The sequence below is a fragment of the Poecilia formosa genome, unplaced genomic scaffold (genome assembly GCF_000485575.1).
Source record: "Poecilia formosa unplaced genomic scaffold, Poecilia_formosa-5.1.2 Scaffold28, whole genome shotgun sequence".
Taxonomy (NCBI): domain Eukaryota; kingdom Metazoa; phylum Chordata; class Actinopteri; order Cyprinodontiformes; family Poeciliidae; genus Poecilia; species Poecilia formosa.
In genome coordinates, this window is record NW_006799967.1 from 2,584,852 (window position 1) to 2,602,127 (window position 17,276).

The following is a 17,276-nucleotide window of genomic DNA, read 5'->3' on the forward strand; positions in this document are numbered from 1 at the left end:
TAGCTCTGTTTAGTGGTGCTTGAATCCATTGATCAAGAGCATGTTTCAGTATTTACACATGCTTGATAAAAGCTGCGCTAACATTTGCTAGCTTTCCAGTGTGCTTTGTTTCCCTTCAAAGCTACGTTTCTCTCAGCTAAAAACTCAAAAAGAAAGACTTTCCCTAAGGTTTCATCTCAGCATTAAATAGGCAGTATACTGTAATTTTTATTTGGAGAAAAAAGCTTTTAAAATAATTTTAAATATGCAAACTTTGTACAATAATTTGCCCCACTATGTGAAAATGTGGATTTTTAAAAAAAACCTCTGATCTTAAGCTCAAGCACACCTTGACTATGCAGCAGGACAATAATCTTCTGAAGGACACCAACAGCTCGATCTGAGGAAACTGAAAGCTGGAGTGGACTAGTCAAAGTACTTCAAGCTGTCATTTTGGCAAAAAGGCTGTTCATGGAGGGGGGAGAGGGGGGACCCACTTGCACTGTGGATGAAGTAAAGAGTGGATCCAATTTCTTCCACAGTGACGCAAAAGATTCGCTGCTGTCGGTGCCAACGGCTGCACATCAGTTTTTACCTTGAGAACTACAAAGAAGCAAAATGAGACTAAATCCTTACTGGGGCAAACGCTACTTTCTCAGCACTGTAGCCGAGACTGTTATTGCTAATAATAAATAGCCCGTTTGTTGTGTTTATCAATTAGTAAATCCAACAGATGTTCAAACTTGGAACTGCTTTGCAGTTTGCTTTGTTGTCATTGCCAGATCCCAGTTTCAGAGGTAAATGGAGCCCAGAATACGCAGCTACCAGCTCTAGTTCTAGGTTACTGTCATCAGTTTAATTTTAATTGTGCTTTAGTGTTATGTATTTTTATTCAGCTCTGTGGTTCTAGTGTATTTTGTTTGATTTTAAAAACTCATATTTTCTATTCTGCTTGGGTTTTTATTGCTTTGGTGTTCTCATCAAGCCTTTGTTTTTTTTGGTGACAATTTCTCCTGTTGGCTCTTGTCTGATATATGTACATTTCTGTTTTTGTTTTTCCATGTTCCCTACATATCCTACCAGCCATTTCACACGTTTCCTCAGTTCAGCTGCAGTTGTCTGCCTTCCCTCAAAGCTGCACCCAGTTTCTAATCTACAACCTGATCCTTGTTCAGTAATCGACTCTCTTTGCATCAACATCTTTCGTCCGGTCGGTTCTTCGTCAAACCGCCACGTTACACCACCAGCCTCGCTTGTCTGTTATTACTTAGTTTTCGTTTCTTTATTTTAAATTTTTTTTATCTTCCTGCTGCTTCCTTATATCTTGACTTCTGCACATCACCATTGTGGCACCGGGGGAAAAAAATTGCAAGAATTTTCCTTTTGTTTTGGTGGATTGGAGGTTATAAGTCACGAAAAAATGCAAAATGTAGAAAGGGATATCTATTTTTAAGACACCATACTCATCAAACAGACTAATATTTTTAGTGAAAGTGACACATAATCAATTAAAATATCGACAATAAAGGGGATACCTGCCTTTATTTAAGCAAAGGAGCTGAAAAAATACAAGTAAAGAAAATCTTGACATTTAAAATCCTCAATGAACATGCAGAAATCTTTGCTTTTCTCTTTGCTCTTCACAGATGCTGTTATTCTTTGTTGTTACATTTCTTTTCCTCTCTCTCTCTCTCTCTCTCAGATCTGCGGCGCCTGCCGCAGCAGCGGATGTCACGCGGACATTCGTACGAAGAGAGAACTTCGTGGAACCCGAAGTGCTCTGCGGTGGCCGACCGTCAGATGCTGCTTCTCGACGAACAGGAGGCGGTGAGAGCAGACAGCACAGCTTCTCATCTGTTGTGTCCCTCCGTGTCGGCTTTGTGTCTTCTTTTTTCTGGATGAATCTGATGTACTCCCGTACAATGGCACTTTCATCCTGCACCACTTTGAAATGAAGTTAGAACGCAGACCCAGAATCTCAATGAGAGTTTTGATTTTAAAAAAAAACAAACAAAAAAAACAATCTCAGTACTTGTGTGGGGGGGTGAAGAAAAATAAGCTTAAGCTCTATAGCATTGAAAGGTTTTGAGTTGAAGTTCAAGTGCTGTAACCAAAATGAAAGACTTTCCACAGCAAATTAGTTATATATATATACACAGAATCCTGTTGCACTTTTCATCATGTTATGATTTTGTCTGTCAGAAAGATCCTTTCAACAATCTGAAAAGCTTCAGAGCGAGCCGTTTTTGTTTTTTCTCTCAAGGACAGTTGGATTGTGAAAATCTGTGCAGTTCCTGCTTCTTTGTTTTTTGTTGTTTTTTAAGACAACCAAACAAAACGGCTGATATCCTAAAAAGAAAATAATCTCAGCACTCGCTAAATGAAAAGTAAATTATGCCAAATCATTCCTTGCATCAGTTTCTTATTTTGTATGCAAAAGTGATAAAAAATTATCCCCACAGCTTAACGGCTCCATTTTGTCTCTTATGTACAATCTGCCTCTACGTTTTCTGTTCTGTTGTATTTCTTGGTAGTTGGTAGCAGGTTTGGGCCAGCTGCCAGTGTGAAGGCATGGGATTGTTTTTGTAGTTTTAACACTATTAGTCTTTTAAAGGAGATGCCAGAGAAAGTGTTGAGGAGATCTGAGTATGTTTTGACCCGCAGAGTAGCGATGTAATGCCCTCTCCTGCCACTTGGTGCCGCATGCTGCCAGTCAGGTGGGTAGAAGAAGAAAGTCGCTGCTCCTGTCCCAAACTTACATGAAACACGAAATCAGCTATTTGAAACGACATCCGACGGATAAAAACAATGATATCTAATCTGTCCTAATTAGATAAAATTGTTCTGAAACATTAGTTGGAACAACAGGGAGTTATCTCCCAACAGCTCCAACATTATCTGGCTAATATGAGCATGTCTTTTGTCTATTTAGCTACAAATAGCAGACCACACAGGGATCATTGTGATTAAAAATAAAAATTTTAATTCAACCAGAGGTTCACTGTTCGTAAATATTGGTGTGAGTGTGCGCATTATTTTACATTATTTTATTTCAGTTTGGTTTGCCATATCAATCTGCTCCGGTTCTGGTTTCACATCATTACACTGCGATGTTCCACGACCCTCTGATGTCTCGTTCTCCGTCTTCAGCGACACTCTGAGGCGTTTGCTCTCCTGAAATTCTCATTCGCTTCTCTCCTTTCTTTAATTAATCTAGAGACGTTTTCATCTTCTCCACTTGTGGTCTGGAATCGTTCTACCGTCTCAATTATGAATCAGAATCAAGCTATCTCTAAAGACGAATGCCACTGTACAGGATCTGATATGTTTTTCTTTTTTCTTTTTTTTTTCCTCCCCTTCCTTCAATATTTCAAGCCTGGGAATGTAGGATGCTCCAACACTTCAGATAAATTATTACTCTGTCACCAAGTATAAAAAAAAATGAATAATGGATTAGAGGATGAATAATGGACTATAAAAATCTCATTATAATAAAGAAAAGCCACAAATTCTAATATCTGCATAGAGTTAGTGCTGATATAGCCGTAAAGCTCACTGAGCTTTGTAGTCCATATAGATGTAAGGCTTATTTATCCCCTTTTAATCTTTTTTTTCATATTTTGTTGTATTAGAAGCACAAAGTGTCCCTTGAGACACCTACGCATGGTTCACTTAAAGTTCATCCCCACTCCTACGCCCCCAAAAAATCTGAAGGAAAATTAAGCTTGTATTTCTATTTTTTATCTCCTGAATATCTAAAAATTGTGGTGTGCATTTGTATTTAGATGCTACTTTAAATGAACTCCGGTGAACCTCCCACAGAAGTCACCTAATGAGTAGATAAAAATCCTCCTGTGTGCAATTTAATTTCACTAGAAATGGAGAGCTTTTGTGAAGGTTTCAGAGGTTTTTTTTTTTTTTTTGAGAATATCGGGAAAAAAAAAAAAAAAAAAAAAAAAAAAAGACCAAAGCACACAGCAGGAAAGGTCAGGGGAGAAAGTTGTGGAGGAGTTAAAGCAGAAGTTATAAAAAAGACAATATCCCAGAGTTTGAAAGTCTCATGGAGTGCCTTTGAATCCATCTTCCAAAAACTGAAACAGTATGGCACAACTGCGAACAAAAAGACCCCAAAATAAAAAAAACAATGGATGCCCACCTGAACTAATAAGGCAAGCAAGGAGAGTCAACTGGCCTGTTAAACTGTTAGTGGTGCACAGGACAAATCTTCTAGGAAAAAAAAAATGGCATTGTTAAAAGATAACGCACATAAGTTCAGTTTAAAGTTTTCCACAAGTCATGTAGACGTGGGAGGTTCTCTGCTCTGAGGAGACCAAAACTAAAGAGAACCACATGGGGAACGCTATGAATGGTGGAAAGCTAACATGCTAAGGCTATGCCTACACAATATGCAAGTTAGACCCAAACACGCTCGTTTTCATGTGATGTGTAATGTTTCAATTGTTGACTGTGTGTTCTATGACTTTGTGTTTTTCTGACGTGAAGCACTTTGAAATGCCTTGTTGCTGAAGTGTGCTATACAAATGACATTTGATTTGATGTACATCCAACTTTTTCCAGCCTAAACAACCCAATTCTTCCTTTTAACCCCCAACAAAATCCAGTCTGTGCCACTTCCACATGTGCTGCTAATTCGGAGACGCGTCCGATTGTTTTCAAAGCGTCTTTTCAGAAATTGCAGTCAATACTCCACAAAAAGGGCATTGCTTCTTTTGATTAGCTTCCTTCAAGTTGCTATGATCTTGTGACGACGCCGTTGGATGAACTTTAGGATTGATCCACAAATCTATCATTACTTGTGCTGCTTTGCGACGCCGACACTCTTCTTCTGTGCATGTGGGTCACACAGAAGTTCTCACGGCTGTCGGGTTTAATCGGTAGCATGAAAAATTAGTAGCAAAGAAAAAAAAAATCCGAATTGAACATCAAGACCTGCTGTGCGAACGTAGTCTCAAGCCTAACACACTTTGAAAACGATCACAAATTCCCTCCATTCAATTAGATTGAGCTAGAGCTGAGTTTTTTTGGTTTTTTTTGGTGACGCCGCAGTCTGCTTCTGTGAGTTGTAGATCATTTAGACATCTAAGCAAAGAAACTTCGGAGAAACAATACAGGCACCTTTAGTCTCCCCGATGCACAAAGAGACTCGCAGAGAGGATCAGACGGAGACGACGACCCAGCAGTCGTATCGGAGGATGTGAGAAAACGAGGCGGACAGGGCGCCGCGATGAGCCTGGAGGTGTGAGCGTGTTCGATAAGCCATTATCGCCACGAGAGGAGGACACCAGGCCTCTGTTTCATCACAGCCCTTCTTTTCCCCTTTGTGTTTTCAATCATCGTTCGGAGCCAAACGTCGTCAACGTGAGCTACGGGAAGAGAAACGTCTGACACAGATTGATGCGCTGCTTAGTGTCTGCTCTACTCAGAACAACAGACACTCATTCATCAGGGTTACGACAGCCATTGTGAGGCGTCGACCCAATACGGCGCCCAACACAGTGATCAGAATCGCAACAGCGATAAGACCCTTAGTAACTGTTGTTTGTTACAATGTAGGACTTGTTGTCTTTGGTGGTACTAATGTCAATTTTGTGATATTGTTTTATCTGTCTTAAGATGACTGATGGTGTGTTGTTTTTTGTTGTTTTTTTTTGCAGGGGAGGCGCATTGCGTCAGCCAGGGCCCATCTCCTGCGACGCACCATCAGCGTTCCTGTGGAAACTCAGTTTCCAGAGTTCCACAGCCAGCTTTCCACAGAGAGCGGTAAGCAGCCCAAAGCTCCCCGCTGCTAACGCCGAGCTCTCTCAAGTTTTTTTTTTCTTTCTTTCATTTTTTTCTGTTTTTTTTCTGGAAAGAATTTCACTGGCTTCACAGGCAATTTCATCTGCGAGCGTCAGCAAAGATGTTTGATTCACTGAAATCTGACTTTTTCATGCATTTGAGTCAGACTCGAACGGAGTGGAGGGGCGGTGAGGTAAACGTCACTCCAGAGAAGGACGGCCGATTCGTTGCCCAGCTCAACGAGGGGATTTGTGTCGTGTTTTGTTTCTACCGCTTATCCACTAGATGGAGAGCTTGCTGCTTCTCGCTGCTGCTCTGCACTCATCACACTTCAACACTCAGAAATAGGTGTAAAAGTTTTTTTGTTGGCATGCAGTCTTTAGGCTTAAGTGTGTAAACTTGATCCAAATAGAGAATCTTAATTAAAGATCAGGGTTGACAATCAACACATAAAGTCAGATTTGGAAAGGAGGTGGTGCTAATTGGCAGGTGTTTTGGTAGTCAGGTGTTTTTTTTTTGGTTTTTGTTTTTTTGCTCTGTATCTCGGCCCCTATATAGTTAACTTGCTAAATTATATAATCAGCTGATTTCTGGACAAATATCAGATGGAACTGTTTGCTATAATACGCAGCACCTTTACACTTGTGGCCCGTAAAGGACAAGAAACACATCACAATTTTAAAACTGGGCTAAAGTTTTGTGTCTGTGTGACTCAATACGCAAACTCTTAATTAATATTAGAAATTATGCAAGTGAAGTAAATAGAAAGTAAATACATGTAAAAACAAATAGCTGGTTTACAGTTGAGTGGAAGGAAAAAGTATTGAAGAAAAAGGTGTAATTTGTGTTATAGATAATATCCTGTATTGATCCTTCTTTCCGTCTGATGTTGCATTTAAGGTTGAGATATGTTTTTGGTCCGTCCATTTATGACCACAGAATGCTTCCACCGGGATAACACATCACGCCAGAAGGCTCATCATTTTCTGCATTTATTTTGTCCAAAATGGCAATGAATTCAGTATACACCCATGACTTCCACAATAACCAGATATTAATACACCGAGCACTTTTGGTGTGTAGATATTTAGCAGACAAATTTGTTTCTACTGTTGGACACTGTCATGACGTAATGGAACAACTTGGTTCAAATATGGTGTACCTAATATAGTGGCCAATGAAGGCACATTGCGGAAGGGTTGAATGGTGTCTATTTTTATATATCCTGAAATTACAATAATATTATCTACAACTTGCAAGTAACTTTTCAGTAAGATACAGCAGCTTGTTTTACCTCAATAATTTCTTAATATTGATGAAAAAGTTCCAGTTCCATCGGAAAATTATTTCACTTTAGAACACGGGAAAAATGTCTTGTTATAAGTAAAACAATCTGCCAATGGAACTAGAACTTTTTCTTCAATATTAAGGATTTATTGACTTAAAACAAGCTCCTGTGTCTTTCTGAAAATGACTTTGGTTTGTTTTTCTTATTTCTGGTGTTCTCAGATATTTGGACTAGAATCTAGACCAGAAATACTTGGTATGATTTTGTGTTTTTGCAGTGATCTCTCACAGCTTTTGCACCTTTTATAAAATTAAGATTCATCTGAACCTAAATCTGCCCGGGTTATGACTATTTTTGGGGCTTTACTGCATATATAACTCGTCTGTCTTAAGCATCTCAACTGTTGTGTTTATGCGTGCGTTTGCAAAACCATAAACAATATTTGTAATGTAGTCGGCGTGCGTCCCACCTGCTCCGTTCAAAACCAGCAGCGCAAAGAAAGGAAAACTACACATCCATGAAAAGGTTTCAAACAAATTAGAGCGCGCTTTCATCTCGTTTGATCTCCAGGCTGAATTCTCAGCACCTGTCGCCTCCGTTCTTTTGAACTCGTCAAGGTTTTGACGAGAACACGCATTCGTTTTAGTCAAATAAGAGAGCGCTAAATATTTGTGACAACTTGTTTTATTGGTCACACGTTGCACCTCTTTCCCGGTTTTTTTAATTTGCGGTGAGCTGTCGTGGTTTATGAAGGATTAAACGGAGATATGCTTTTAAAGGATTTCGTCTTGCAACCCAAATGCTTCCTCTCGTGTGTCTTTAATTCCTGCTTGTAATCCTTCTCCCAGAGCGCAAAATGACTGTTAGCTCTGAAAAAGGGTGGCGTACAAGGATGTGAAAATGTATAGTCCAGCTTAATGTTACCGGTGCTATAATAAAGAATAGCATTTAAACTTGCACCGGTTTGAAAATTTGAAAAGTCCCTGAAGATTTTGTCATTTAATTTGATTTTGAGTGTTGAGTGATGCACCAGTGGAAAACCTGAAGCTACAATCAAACTATGCTAGCATGTTTTTTTGCAGCTTACGAGTCTGGTAACATATTGAAAAATGTTCTGAAATGTTTTAAAATCACCATATAAAATATTGTTTATGACTGGAGGAATAATTAAAACAGCTCCCAACATGTCAAGTTCTTACCGTCAAAACAAGTTCACCATGAAATCAGACCGCAAGATGCAGAATACACCAATAAATCCATCAAGGACAAAGAACGTCTGAAATTAGCAAATCATATTATGAAAGAATATGGTGTTCTCTTTCCCCATGGCCATCTGAGTCCTTGGATTTGAATGAACCGACAACTTCAAGAGACGTGTTCCTTAAGAAAACCCAATTTTGGCTTCATCCACATGTTTGTTGTGTTTCCTACATAAACTGCTAACAGCACTTCCAGTGGTGCTTATAGGAACAATATAACGTATTTTCCAAGCACATGGTGCCATTTCATAGCACAGTCAAGTAACTGTTACCATCAGTTGTTAAAAAAAAGCTCTTTATATCAAATATAACTTAAAAGAAATGTGATTTTGTAATTTTACACATTCACTGTGGCCCAAACAGTGAAATTGGGCCACTGTTTCTTTAAAAACGCCTGCTCTTTCTTAAATTTTGCCTTCAGGAAGTCATCACATCGCTCCTTGATAAAGTTTTCACCGGCTTTGCACTGAGAAGTAGCTCCTATAATGAGCTCAGCAGATGCACAGTTCCACCAGGTGTTTGCTAATTGCTGCTGGCTAGTCTGAAGGAGCCGAGTGGGGGAGTCGCTGTGGCAGCGCTGCTCTGTGAGTCGGAGGCCTGGAAACCGCAGCTCCGAGGAGGAGCCGTGTCTCGGAGGCGGGGCTAGGTCCACCCAGGCGTTTCGCACAGCTGAACGGTTGCCATGGGAGACTAAAAGCTTTCTCAAACGGGCATGTAATAGTCAAAGGAATGTTTCCGATGCCGTGATGTAAAGCTCAAATTCAATTTTACGCGATACTACCTCTTTAAGGGCTGTGGAAACTACACCGAAATCTCCCTATTTTTTCAAAAAGAAAGTGGAAAAGTCTGATCGAAGAGGCGACATTTAGCGCAGCCGCAATTCCCTCCACCCAGATTTCTCTCACTCCATGTGGAAACTGCCCCTCAGTCTCCTCCCTCCTGCTCCAGGCTCTGCTATGCTCTCGCCGCCTGGCTCGCCACAGAGGGGCTCAGTCAGACAGATGTAACACAGCAGCAGAAGCTGGAGCCGAGCTGATCTGGCAGGCGGCGGGGGCCCAGACCAGAGCCAATAGCTCTTACTGGAAAACCGCAAAGGGACTAAAGTCGGCAACAGAAGGACGACACATCATCCTACCTGCACCGGTTGAAGATCAGTTGGCGAGAACTTCTTTTTTTGTTTTGTTTTGTTTTTTGTTGTGTCTCGGTCAGGATGTGGGAATGTTGATCTGGGCGCTCACCATCACCCTGCGAATTCACCATGGAGCCTGACACGAGCACCAATCAAGAAGCACTAAATGGTAAGAGAGGATAAGAAAGAGAAGATGAGAACACTTGAAAGGGAGAGCAGAGAAATGAAAAAGTTTTTGAGCATGAGAGGTAGTTAGTTGGGTCATGTGTTTTTCCAATTAGCCTGTTTTTATTGCCAGGCTGTTGACTTGGCCCTCTGTGGTCATCATGAATAGGACTTTAGTCTGGTCTGTTGATTGAGAGCTGGGGGGGCGAGGAGGTTAAAAGGTTACATGACAATACGATGAAATCACGGCGAAAGCATTCAACTTCAGCGGTCGTCTCCTCCGTGTCGTTTTGCAGTTCGAAAGTGCAGAAGTGTGAGAAAAGTGCGTGTGGGATTGGGAAGCTCTCTGGTTTCTGTTTGCGCTCGAGCCGTTCCCGGTATGAGCCTCGTAAAAACTGGAAGCGCTCCGCTCCGCGTTCGACCAGAATAATTAGCATGCGAGGGGCCGTGGGTGTGGGATTCCCGCTCCAACGCGGCACGATAATTTGGCGGTCGTGCGAATCCGTACGCTCGCGGTCACCGCGGCGTCGGAAGTACGTGGGTGTTTGTGTACTTCGAGAAAACCCAAGAGCAGCACGAAAGAATGAAAAGTGGGATTTGGATGAAGTGGGGAGGGGAGATAGAAGGACACACAGAGTGAGAGAGAGAGAGAGAGAGAGAGAGTTATGTACACAAATAAATCCAGGGGGATCTGGACTCCGCTGTTAGCCGGTCACTCTTTCTCCCTTCTCGTCTTCCACCTCTGGTTCCACCAAGTGTTAGCGCCTAAACTTGATGGTTAAGACGCTGAAAGAAAAAAAGAAGGAGAAGAAGAAGAAGAAGAAGAAAAAAGACACTTATTAACTTGGGCCAGAGAAGATGTTTTGCCTCCATGGCCGACGGGAAGGACTCTGCTGTGCTGCTGATGAAGAATGCGGTTTAGAGAATGAGTCAACAGAGAGCATATTTCCAGGAGGCCATAGTTTCTCTCTGCCAGCGTCTAAGCCACATTGTTTTATGTGCTGGGCCGTCTGCCATGGCAGAGAAGAAGTCCCAGAGAAAAGAGGGAGGTGGGATGGCTGCAGAATAACGGGGTTTTATCCGTCCTTTGAGATAAGAGACTTCTCCAAACAGTCAAAGTCAGATAAGGAAGAACCCGCTTTTCCACACCTGTGTGCATCAAGGATCCCTGAAAGAAAATGACACGCGTCTAATTCCTATCATTTGGACATGGGATTTTGGGTTTAATGTAATAGACCTGCACAAAGAAACTGAAAAGCTGGGCAAGGGAGAATGTGGTGGTGGCTGCATCATGCTGCGGGGATGGCGTACTTCATCCGGGACAGTCGGAATGTGGATGGAGGTAAACTTGCAGCAATCTTGGAAAAGAAAATGGGGCAATGATTGCAATCATACAGGAGGTGGAAATGATCGTCAGAGTTGCGTCAGAGTGATCTAGTCGAAACTAAATCCAGTTAGGATGCGGGGGGGAAAAAAACGCTTTCCATCCACTCTGAGCCTGAATTATTCTGAAGAAAGAAAAGATCGAGCGATTGCTTTTGTCTCCAGAAAGTTTTGGAGCTGTGGGTTGTTTAATTAAATATATCAGGGAACTAAACCAAAAATTTTCAAAACGATTTTAATTTTACAATTAAATGAGTTTTTTTTTGTTTTTTTGCTTTAAAAGGTTAAATTTTGAGTAAAAAAAAGTTAATGGGGCATGAATACTTTAACAAGGTAGTCTAAATGGAGATGGGTCGGCCATAATTTGATATCATTCGATCACGTCCTCTGGGTTCACCGTTCCTCAAACCCGCAGGTATCAATTTTCGCTCTCTCTCTCTCTCACACACACATTCTCGCACCGCTGCTGCTGTTCGCAACAAACAATCCTGGATTTATCTTTCCGTGTGCATTTTGTTGTCTTGTATTACGTATCGCCTTGCACATTCCCCCCTCACATCCTCCATGCAAAGTAGATGAATTTAGCTGACTGTCTTAGCAACGAACTGTGACTGCATCCATTTCCTGCTTCTGTCAGAAGATTGTGCTGATGCCGGGCATCTTTTGTCACTTAATAGTACTTTAAAAAAAACAAAAACAAAACTGCATTACCAAGCTAATTCAGAAGTTTTCTCAAACAAAGTACTGAAAACAGAACATAGATTAAAACATGAGTTAGGGTTTGATGCCGGTAACTTGTATTAGTGGGAAGCATGTTTACGATCGCTGCTTTTTAAAAACACAGAGAATCGATACCGTAAAGTGTTTTTCCATTTTTGCATTGGTCAAATCGGGTGGGTAACATGTCTGGACTTCAGTCCTCCAATCTGCTGTCAAGGCTCTTCTTCTTCTTCTTCTTGCCAGATCCTGTGAGCTGCAGTATTTGCTGAATGCAGATTGATGTTGAAAGGGAAAGCATGGGGGGGAGGGGAGGTTTCTTAAAATTCCCTCGTAAGGCAACATGGAGTATTTCATTAAAATGCACATTTTTAACAAATCGTGGTACTAATAATGAAAACTGATTAAAAAACGTTTTTTTTTTCATATATATGGCCGACTTAAAAAGGTGGCAAAGAGCTTCTGCACATCCAGGTTTTATCAATCAATCAATCAATCAATCAAATTTTATTTGTATAGCACATTTCAGCAGCAAGGCATTTTATGGAGCTAGTTAAAGCTGAGGAACCTAAAAACTAAATGCTACCTCCCCTTACTTTCGGCTTACTTTGCTGGAACACAGAGTCCTTGATATATTGAAGGGTGTTGGTGGTTTATATCCAACAATTAAGGCTTATTTAGGAACTTAAACTGCTTCGTATACCAATCAATCATTGCCAGTGTAGTCATTTGGAAACCTTTTTGGAAATGTTGATTTACATAGCACTCAGATGGACGACCTGAGGATTAGGCCGGGCCATTGCCATCCAATGCAGCTCCGCTCAATTCTCATCTCCCTTCACTGCTCCGTCTGATCTTTCTTCCATTGAAGTTGATTTCTTCGGTTGAATTTCAAACGGGCCAATCGGCAAACAGAAAAGGTTGTGAACGATGACGTCAATTTTCGGCGCTGTTTTAGAATTACAGTCCGCCTGCAGGTTTTCGGTGGCAGCAGAGGAAGTCGGCGCAGCCTTTTAGTCCGTGTTGGCTACGCTTCCAAATGTTGAGTTGACATTAACAGTCATCTTGTTTGGGTCGGCGCTTCTCTCTTCGCATTGGAGGGCGGTTGTTTACAGCGCAGGCTAGTCCTGGTTTAGCTTCATATTGTCAAACTGGTGCGTTGCACAAGTCACGGGCGAATGCTGACGAAGCAGTCGCTTTTATCAGGCTACCCGAGAATAGAACCCTGGTGAACTTTATGTGTGATTTTTCTTTACTATGATTCATCCTGTGAAATGTCTCAAAGTAGAGCCTGTCTGCCAGGGAAGATTTGAAAGATTTGAAGCTGCATTTTCACACCTGAAAATGCAGCTTCACCTGAAAGTGACATAGAAAACCATGTGAGCATTTTGTCAAGGCGTTCTTTCACGGTTTCAGCCAGAGATACAGAAGACAGTGGTGGAAAACTAGAGATAGTGAAGAGACATGAAATGGCCACGTTTCCAGTGGTTGAAACATGAGTTGCTTGTGTTGTCCTTTTGAATTTTAATTGTTAAAAAGTCTCTGTAAGAGGGGTGCGACTGAATGTCAGAAGGGACATGTGGTGGAGTGCTTGGCTGTCAGAAATAATACATCTTTCTAGCTCGTGTTTTTAGCATCATTGTAGTTTTTCAGCACTTTCTAAAGCCAGAAAGACTGATTGTTTCTTTTTTTTTTTTTCTTTTTTACATCAAGATACAACATACATTTTATTTAAGTGGGTGAGCAAGCCAGAGATTTGAGCAAAGTCATCTGCAACATTGAAAAACTGGAGAACGTCGTGTCGTCGTCCTGGCAACATCGAACTGACACAGTTAGCCAAAATGCAACACAACAGTGGAGCATCATGCTTTGTGGGTTCTTTCCTGTAGCAGGCAGGGGGAAAAATTGTAAAAATCCAGATCTAAGTTGATCTAAAAATCATATTGACTGCAAAACCTGAAGATTTCTAATCATAATTGAATTTATTTAATTTCCCTTTGGGATCAATGTAGTATTTTTTTTTTATTGAATATTTATTCTACATCCAATCTCATAATCTCTATATTTACAATGCTGGTAGAGACAAATATGTATTGATAGCAAATATTTCATAGGAGTATGAACACTTCTTCAATGTACTTCCGCAAAGACTTTCACTTTTGTGTAATATCTTTACAACAAAAGAAAAAGTAGAATAATCTGTTTCAGTTTTTTTTTTTTTTTCAACATCCAGTCAAAAAAAAAAACATCCCAGACTGATTCTGATACGTTTGTAACACCAGCTACTGCATCCATAATTATCAGAACAGTCTACAAAGCTCTGGTACCAAACCGTATTTCTGCCAGATATGCTGAAAACCTCACAACACATTTCTTTTCTTTCTTTTATTTTTTTTTTTAACAAGCAGAACTCCTTTTGTTTGGAATCAAAGTGAAAACATCTCACAGAAACCTGCAGAGATGTGAGGATGTTTCAGAAAGAAAAAAGGAACAAGGAGGAGAAAAAAAAATGGTTCCACACCGTGGCCCTCATTGACATGTAAATAGGTCTGCCTGTGTGTGTGTGTGTGTGTGTGTGTGTGTGTGTTTTGTCCTAGATGAGAAAGGTGGAGGGCTTCCTGGAGTAGCAAAGCAGAAGACAGGTGGACATATTTAGTCTGACTGTGTATTTTAACTTGTCTGAGATTCTATTCAGCTGGAGAAGTAAACCAGCTGGGATAGATGAAGCACTTTTATTGGAGACAAGGGGGCCTTTCTCCTTTTTGTTGTTTTTTTATTTCTTGTTTGAAGTGTTTCTCGCTACACTTTAAAAAAACTCCCAGATATCGTCAACATGAAACTATGGTCTTGTGCTTCAGACTGCTGCGGGGCTTTGTCACAAAGAATACTCAGTTTTCAAGATAAAGGATTTCTTCTTGGTTATCATGTGGTAAAACTTTTGGGTGGCACTCGGCGTATATTTAGGAACCGGGCTGTCAGTGTAGAAGTTGTAATCTATTTTACACCAGGCTTTACAGGCAGTTCATCCCAGTTAAAAAGAACCATTCTGTCTCTCTCTCTCTGTCTCTCTCTCTCTCTCTCTCTCTCTCTCTTTGAGGGCAACAGCCTGCACAGATGTTTTCTAAATGAAAATGTAATGTTTAGTCTCTTTCCAATTGCAACCGCGTTCGTGTGCCTCAAACTATAGGATGTGCGTGCATGTTTGTGTGTAAACCTCATTTTTCACTTCATTTTCTTGGCTTTCCCTAAAAGGTTAGAGGGAAGCCCTCAAAGTGAGACACTAAGTTGCACACATTTCACTTATTGCACAAGTCAAACGTGTGCGAGGCAGAGTTTGTGCATCTGCAGTCAAAGGAAGATTCACTTTTAAAGTAACGCTACTGAGATGATCAGGTTTGCCCACACAGTATACTAAATATTGCTTACTGGAAAATCTGCTTATGATTGTGTATTTTTATGTAAATTCCAGCCAGGGGAAATGGTAATATATTCTCCACAAGCAGCAGCACTCTGTGTGATATGCAAAATGCTTTAAATCAATACCATCTGAAAGCTGGTGGCAATTTTCATGATGTAAAAGCAAAAAAGGAGGGAAAAGTGATTGCTAGAATTTTTATTTTTATTTTTTATAGAGTTCATGTGATAACTTTGTGGTTGAATCCAAATGTAGCTCTAATTACGGCTTTTTATCTTCAAGGAAGTCTTTCAGAGGGATGCATCTTCCTATAGTCTTTCTACAATCGGCAGCAGTTCATAAAAAAAACATCCCTCACTGATTCAGTAACCATAGTTGTGTTTAATTTCATCAAGAATTTTGAGTCCGGCACGTAGACGCTTTACTTCAAAAAATATGGACAAGACGCTTCACAGCTTCTGTTACGAATTTAGTGTTGAAAGCCGAGTTTCCGGATTTTCACTATTTTCACTATTAGTTTTAATCCTTACACTGTAGCAGGGGGGGAAAAAAACAAAAAAAAACATCAGCATGTTTATCAGGTCACCATCTTGTCACCAACTACTTTAATCTTTTTCTGTGGATTGGGTGGATATGTCTGTGGCTGCGGTCGCAAGGAATTATGCACGCAGAATTGAAAATATCTGTTTGCGCTGACCGCTGAGAGATGAGCACGCCGAGGCTCAGAAGGCTGTGATGGTCATGAGAACCCCGAGGCTACGGTGACGCTACGTTAGCAACCAGATGGGCATCTTGTGTTCCCTTTGTTCTTCCATCATCTTCATCAGAAATAGTATTGGGGTTTCGCTTTGATAGCTGTTCAGTTCCTGTGCCACGACTGCTGCATGACGTTTAAAGAAAAAAGAAAAAAAAGAAAGAAAATCAAACTTTGTTTTAGTTTCCCAGCAACCAGCACAGCCACATCACAGATCTACCAAAAAGCAACGCATTAACTGTCTGAATCCTAATTTTATTTGACTTTATCTGTGAGGAGCGATTTTCATGTTTTTCTGACTGAAATGAGTGACAATGATGTAATCATTGATAAAGTGTACACTCATGAGGAGTTAGAAGGCTTTATGGAACTTAAAGTTGGAATGAGATGTTTTTATTTTTATTTTTTCCAGCGCAGGATATTTGCCGACATGTAACATCAGTGAAAAGGCATTACAAGCTGCTGGGTTGAGTAAAGTTTTCTAATATCAAAGTTGAGTGGTCTAAATTAAAATGTTATGGTCACTTTAAGAGAATAAAATAACCTAATAAGCAGATGGCTAATAATTATGATGCTGTAACTTTCTTACAGTTTGGTTAAAAAAAATATATATTATTTGCTCTCTCTGTCTCTGCACTTGTTCGTCTTCACCAAAGCTGGGACTGGATTCCTTAAAGTGATAGTTTGGGGTTTAAGCGAGATTCTGTGAAGTAAATATCAGTAATAGATTCCTTACCTCTAATGCGCATATTTCATTTCTTTCTAAAATTTTAAAAAACAGGAAGGAACCCTCATTGGACATCGACCATCTTCATCAAAGTTGTAGAAAGTGGATCAGTGGAAACAGGAATTCTACAAATTTCCATGAATATGAAAATGAATTAAAATGTTACATTAAAATGAAAATGTGTGATGCACAGTAGTTTTCATAAAAAAAATTTAAAAAAAAGTATTTTTGCCTTCATTTAAATTTTTGGAGACCACAAAATTCAAGTGAATTTTACCAAAAACAAATTTGGCACAGCCACCTTAACAAGTGGCTATTTGGTATTCATTTGAATACCAAATAACTGTGACGACAAACCAGGTCAGACAAGGTTTTCTTGCTACCACAAACATTTAGAAAAAAAAAAATAAAAAAAAATCTTTACTTTGGTTGCCATATTTTGCGACTAGCACTGTAACCACCGGTAAACATTAGATTTGTTGATTTATGATTTATCGACGACACGTGAAAGCGTTTAAGACCCACATTGGTAGCCGACACGTGAAAAGTTCATTAAACACTTAAAACTAGTCTGGTGACGGGGGGAGGTGAGGCGGGGGGATATAAATAACGCTGCAGAGGCAGAGTTAAGCAGTAACCTCAGGGAGCTGTCTTGTGGCCA

The 17,276-nt window shown here is 40.3% G+C and overlaps 1 protein-coding gene across 4 annotated transcripts in view; it reads left to right on the top strand.

The window, feature by feature from the left end:
* The window catches only part of LOC103135907 (disabled homolog 2-interacting protein), a 189,150-nt gene that overhangs the window by 9,635 nt on the left and 162,239 nt on the right, over nt 1-17,276 (top strand). For 3 of the 4 annotated variants that reach the window (XM_007548914.2, XM_016669891.1, XM_016669892.1), the window contains exons 2-3: nt 1,682-1,806; nt 5,655-5,760. In XM_007548914.2, coding sequence (XP_007548976.1) covers nt 1,682-1,806; nt 5,655-5,760 — 231 coding nt within the window. Of the gene's footprint in view, nt 1-1,681; nt 1,807-5,654; nt 5,761-9,330; nt 9,624-17,276 lie in introns of those variants that run through there. The other variant, XM_016669893.1, reaches the window with a different exon arrangement.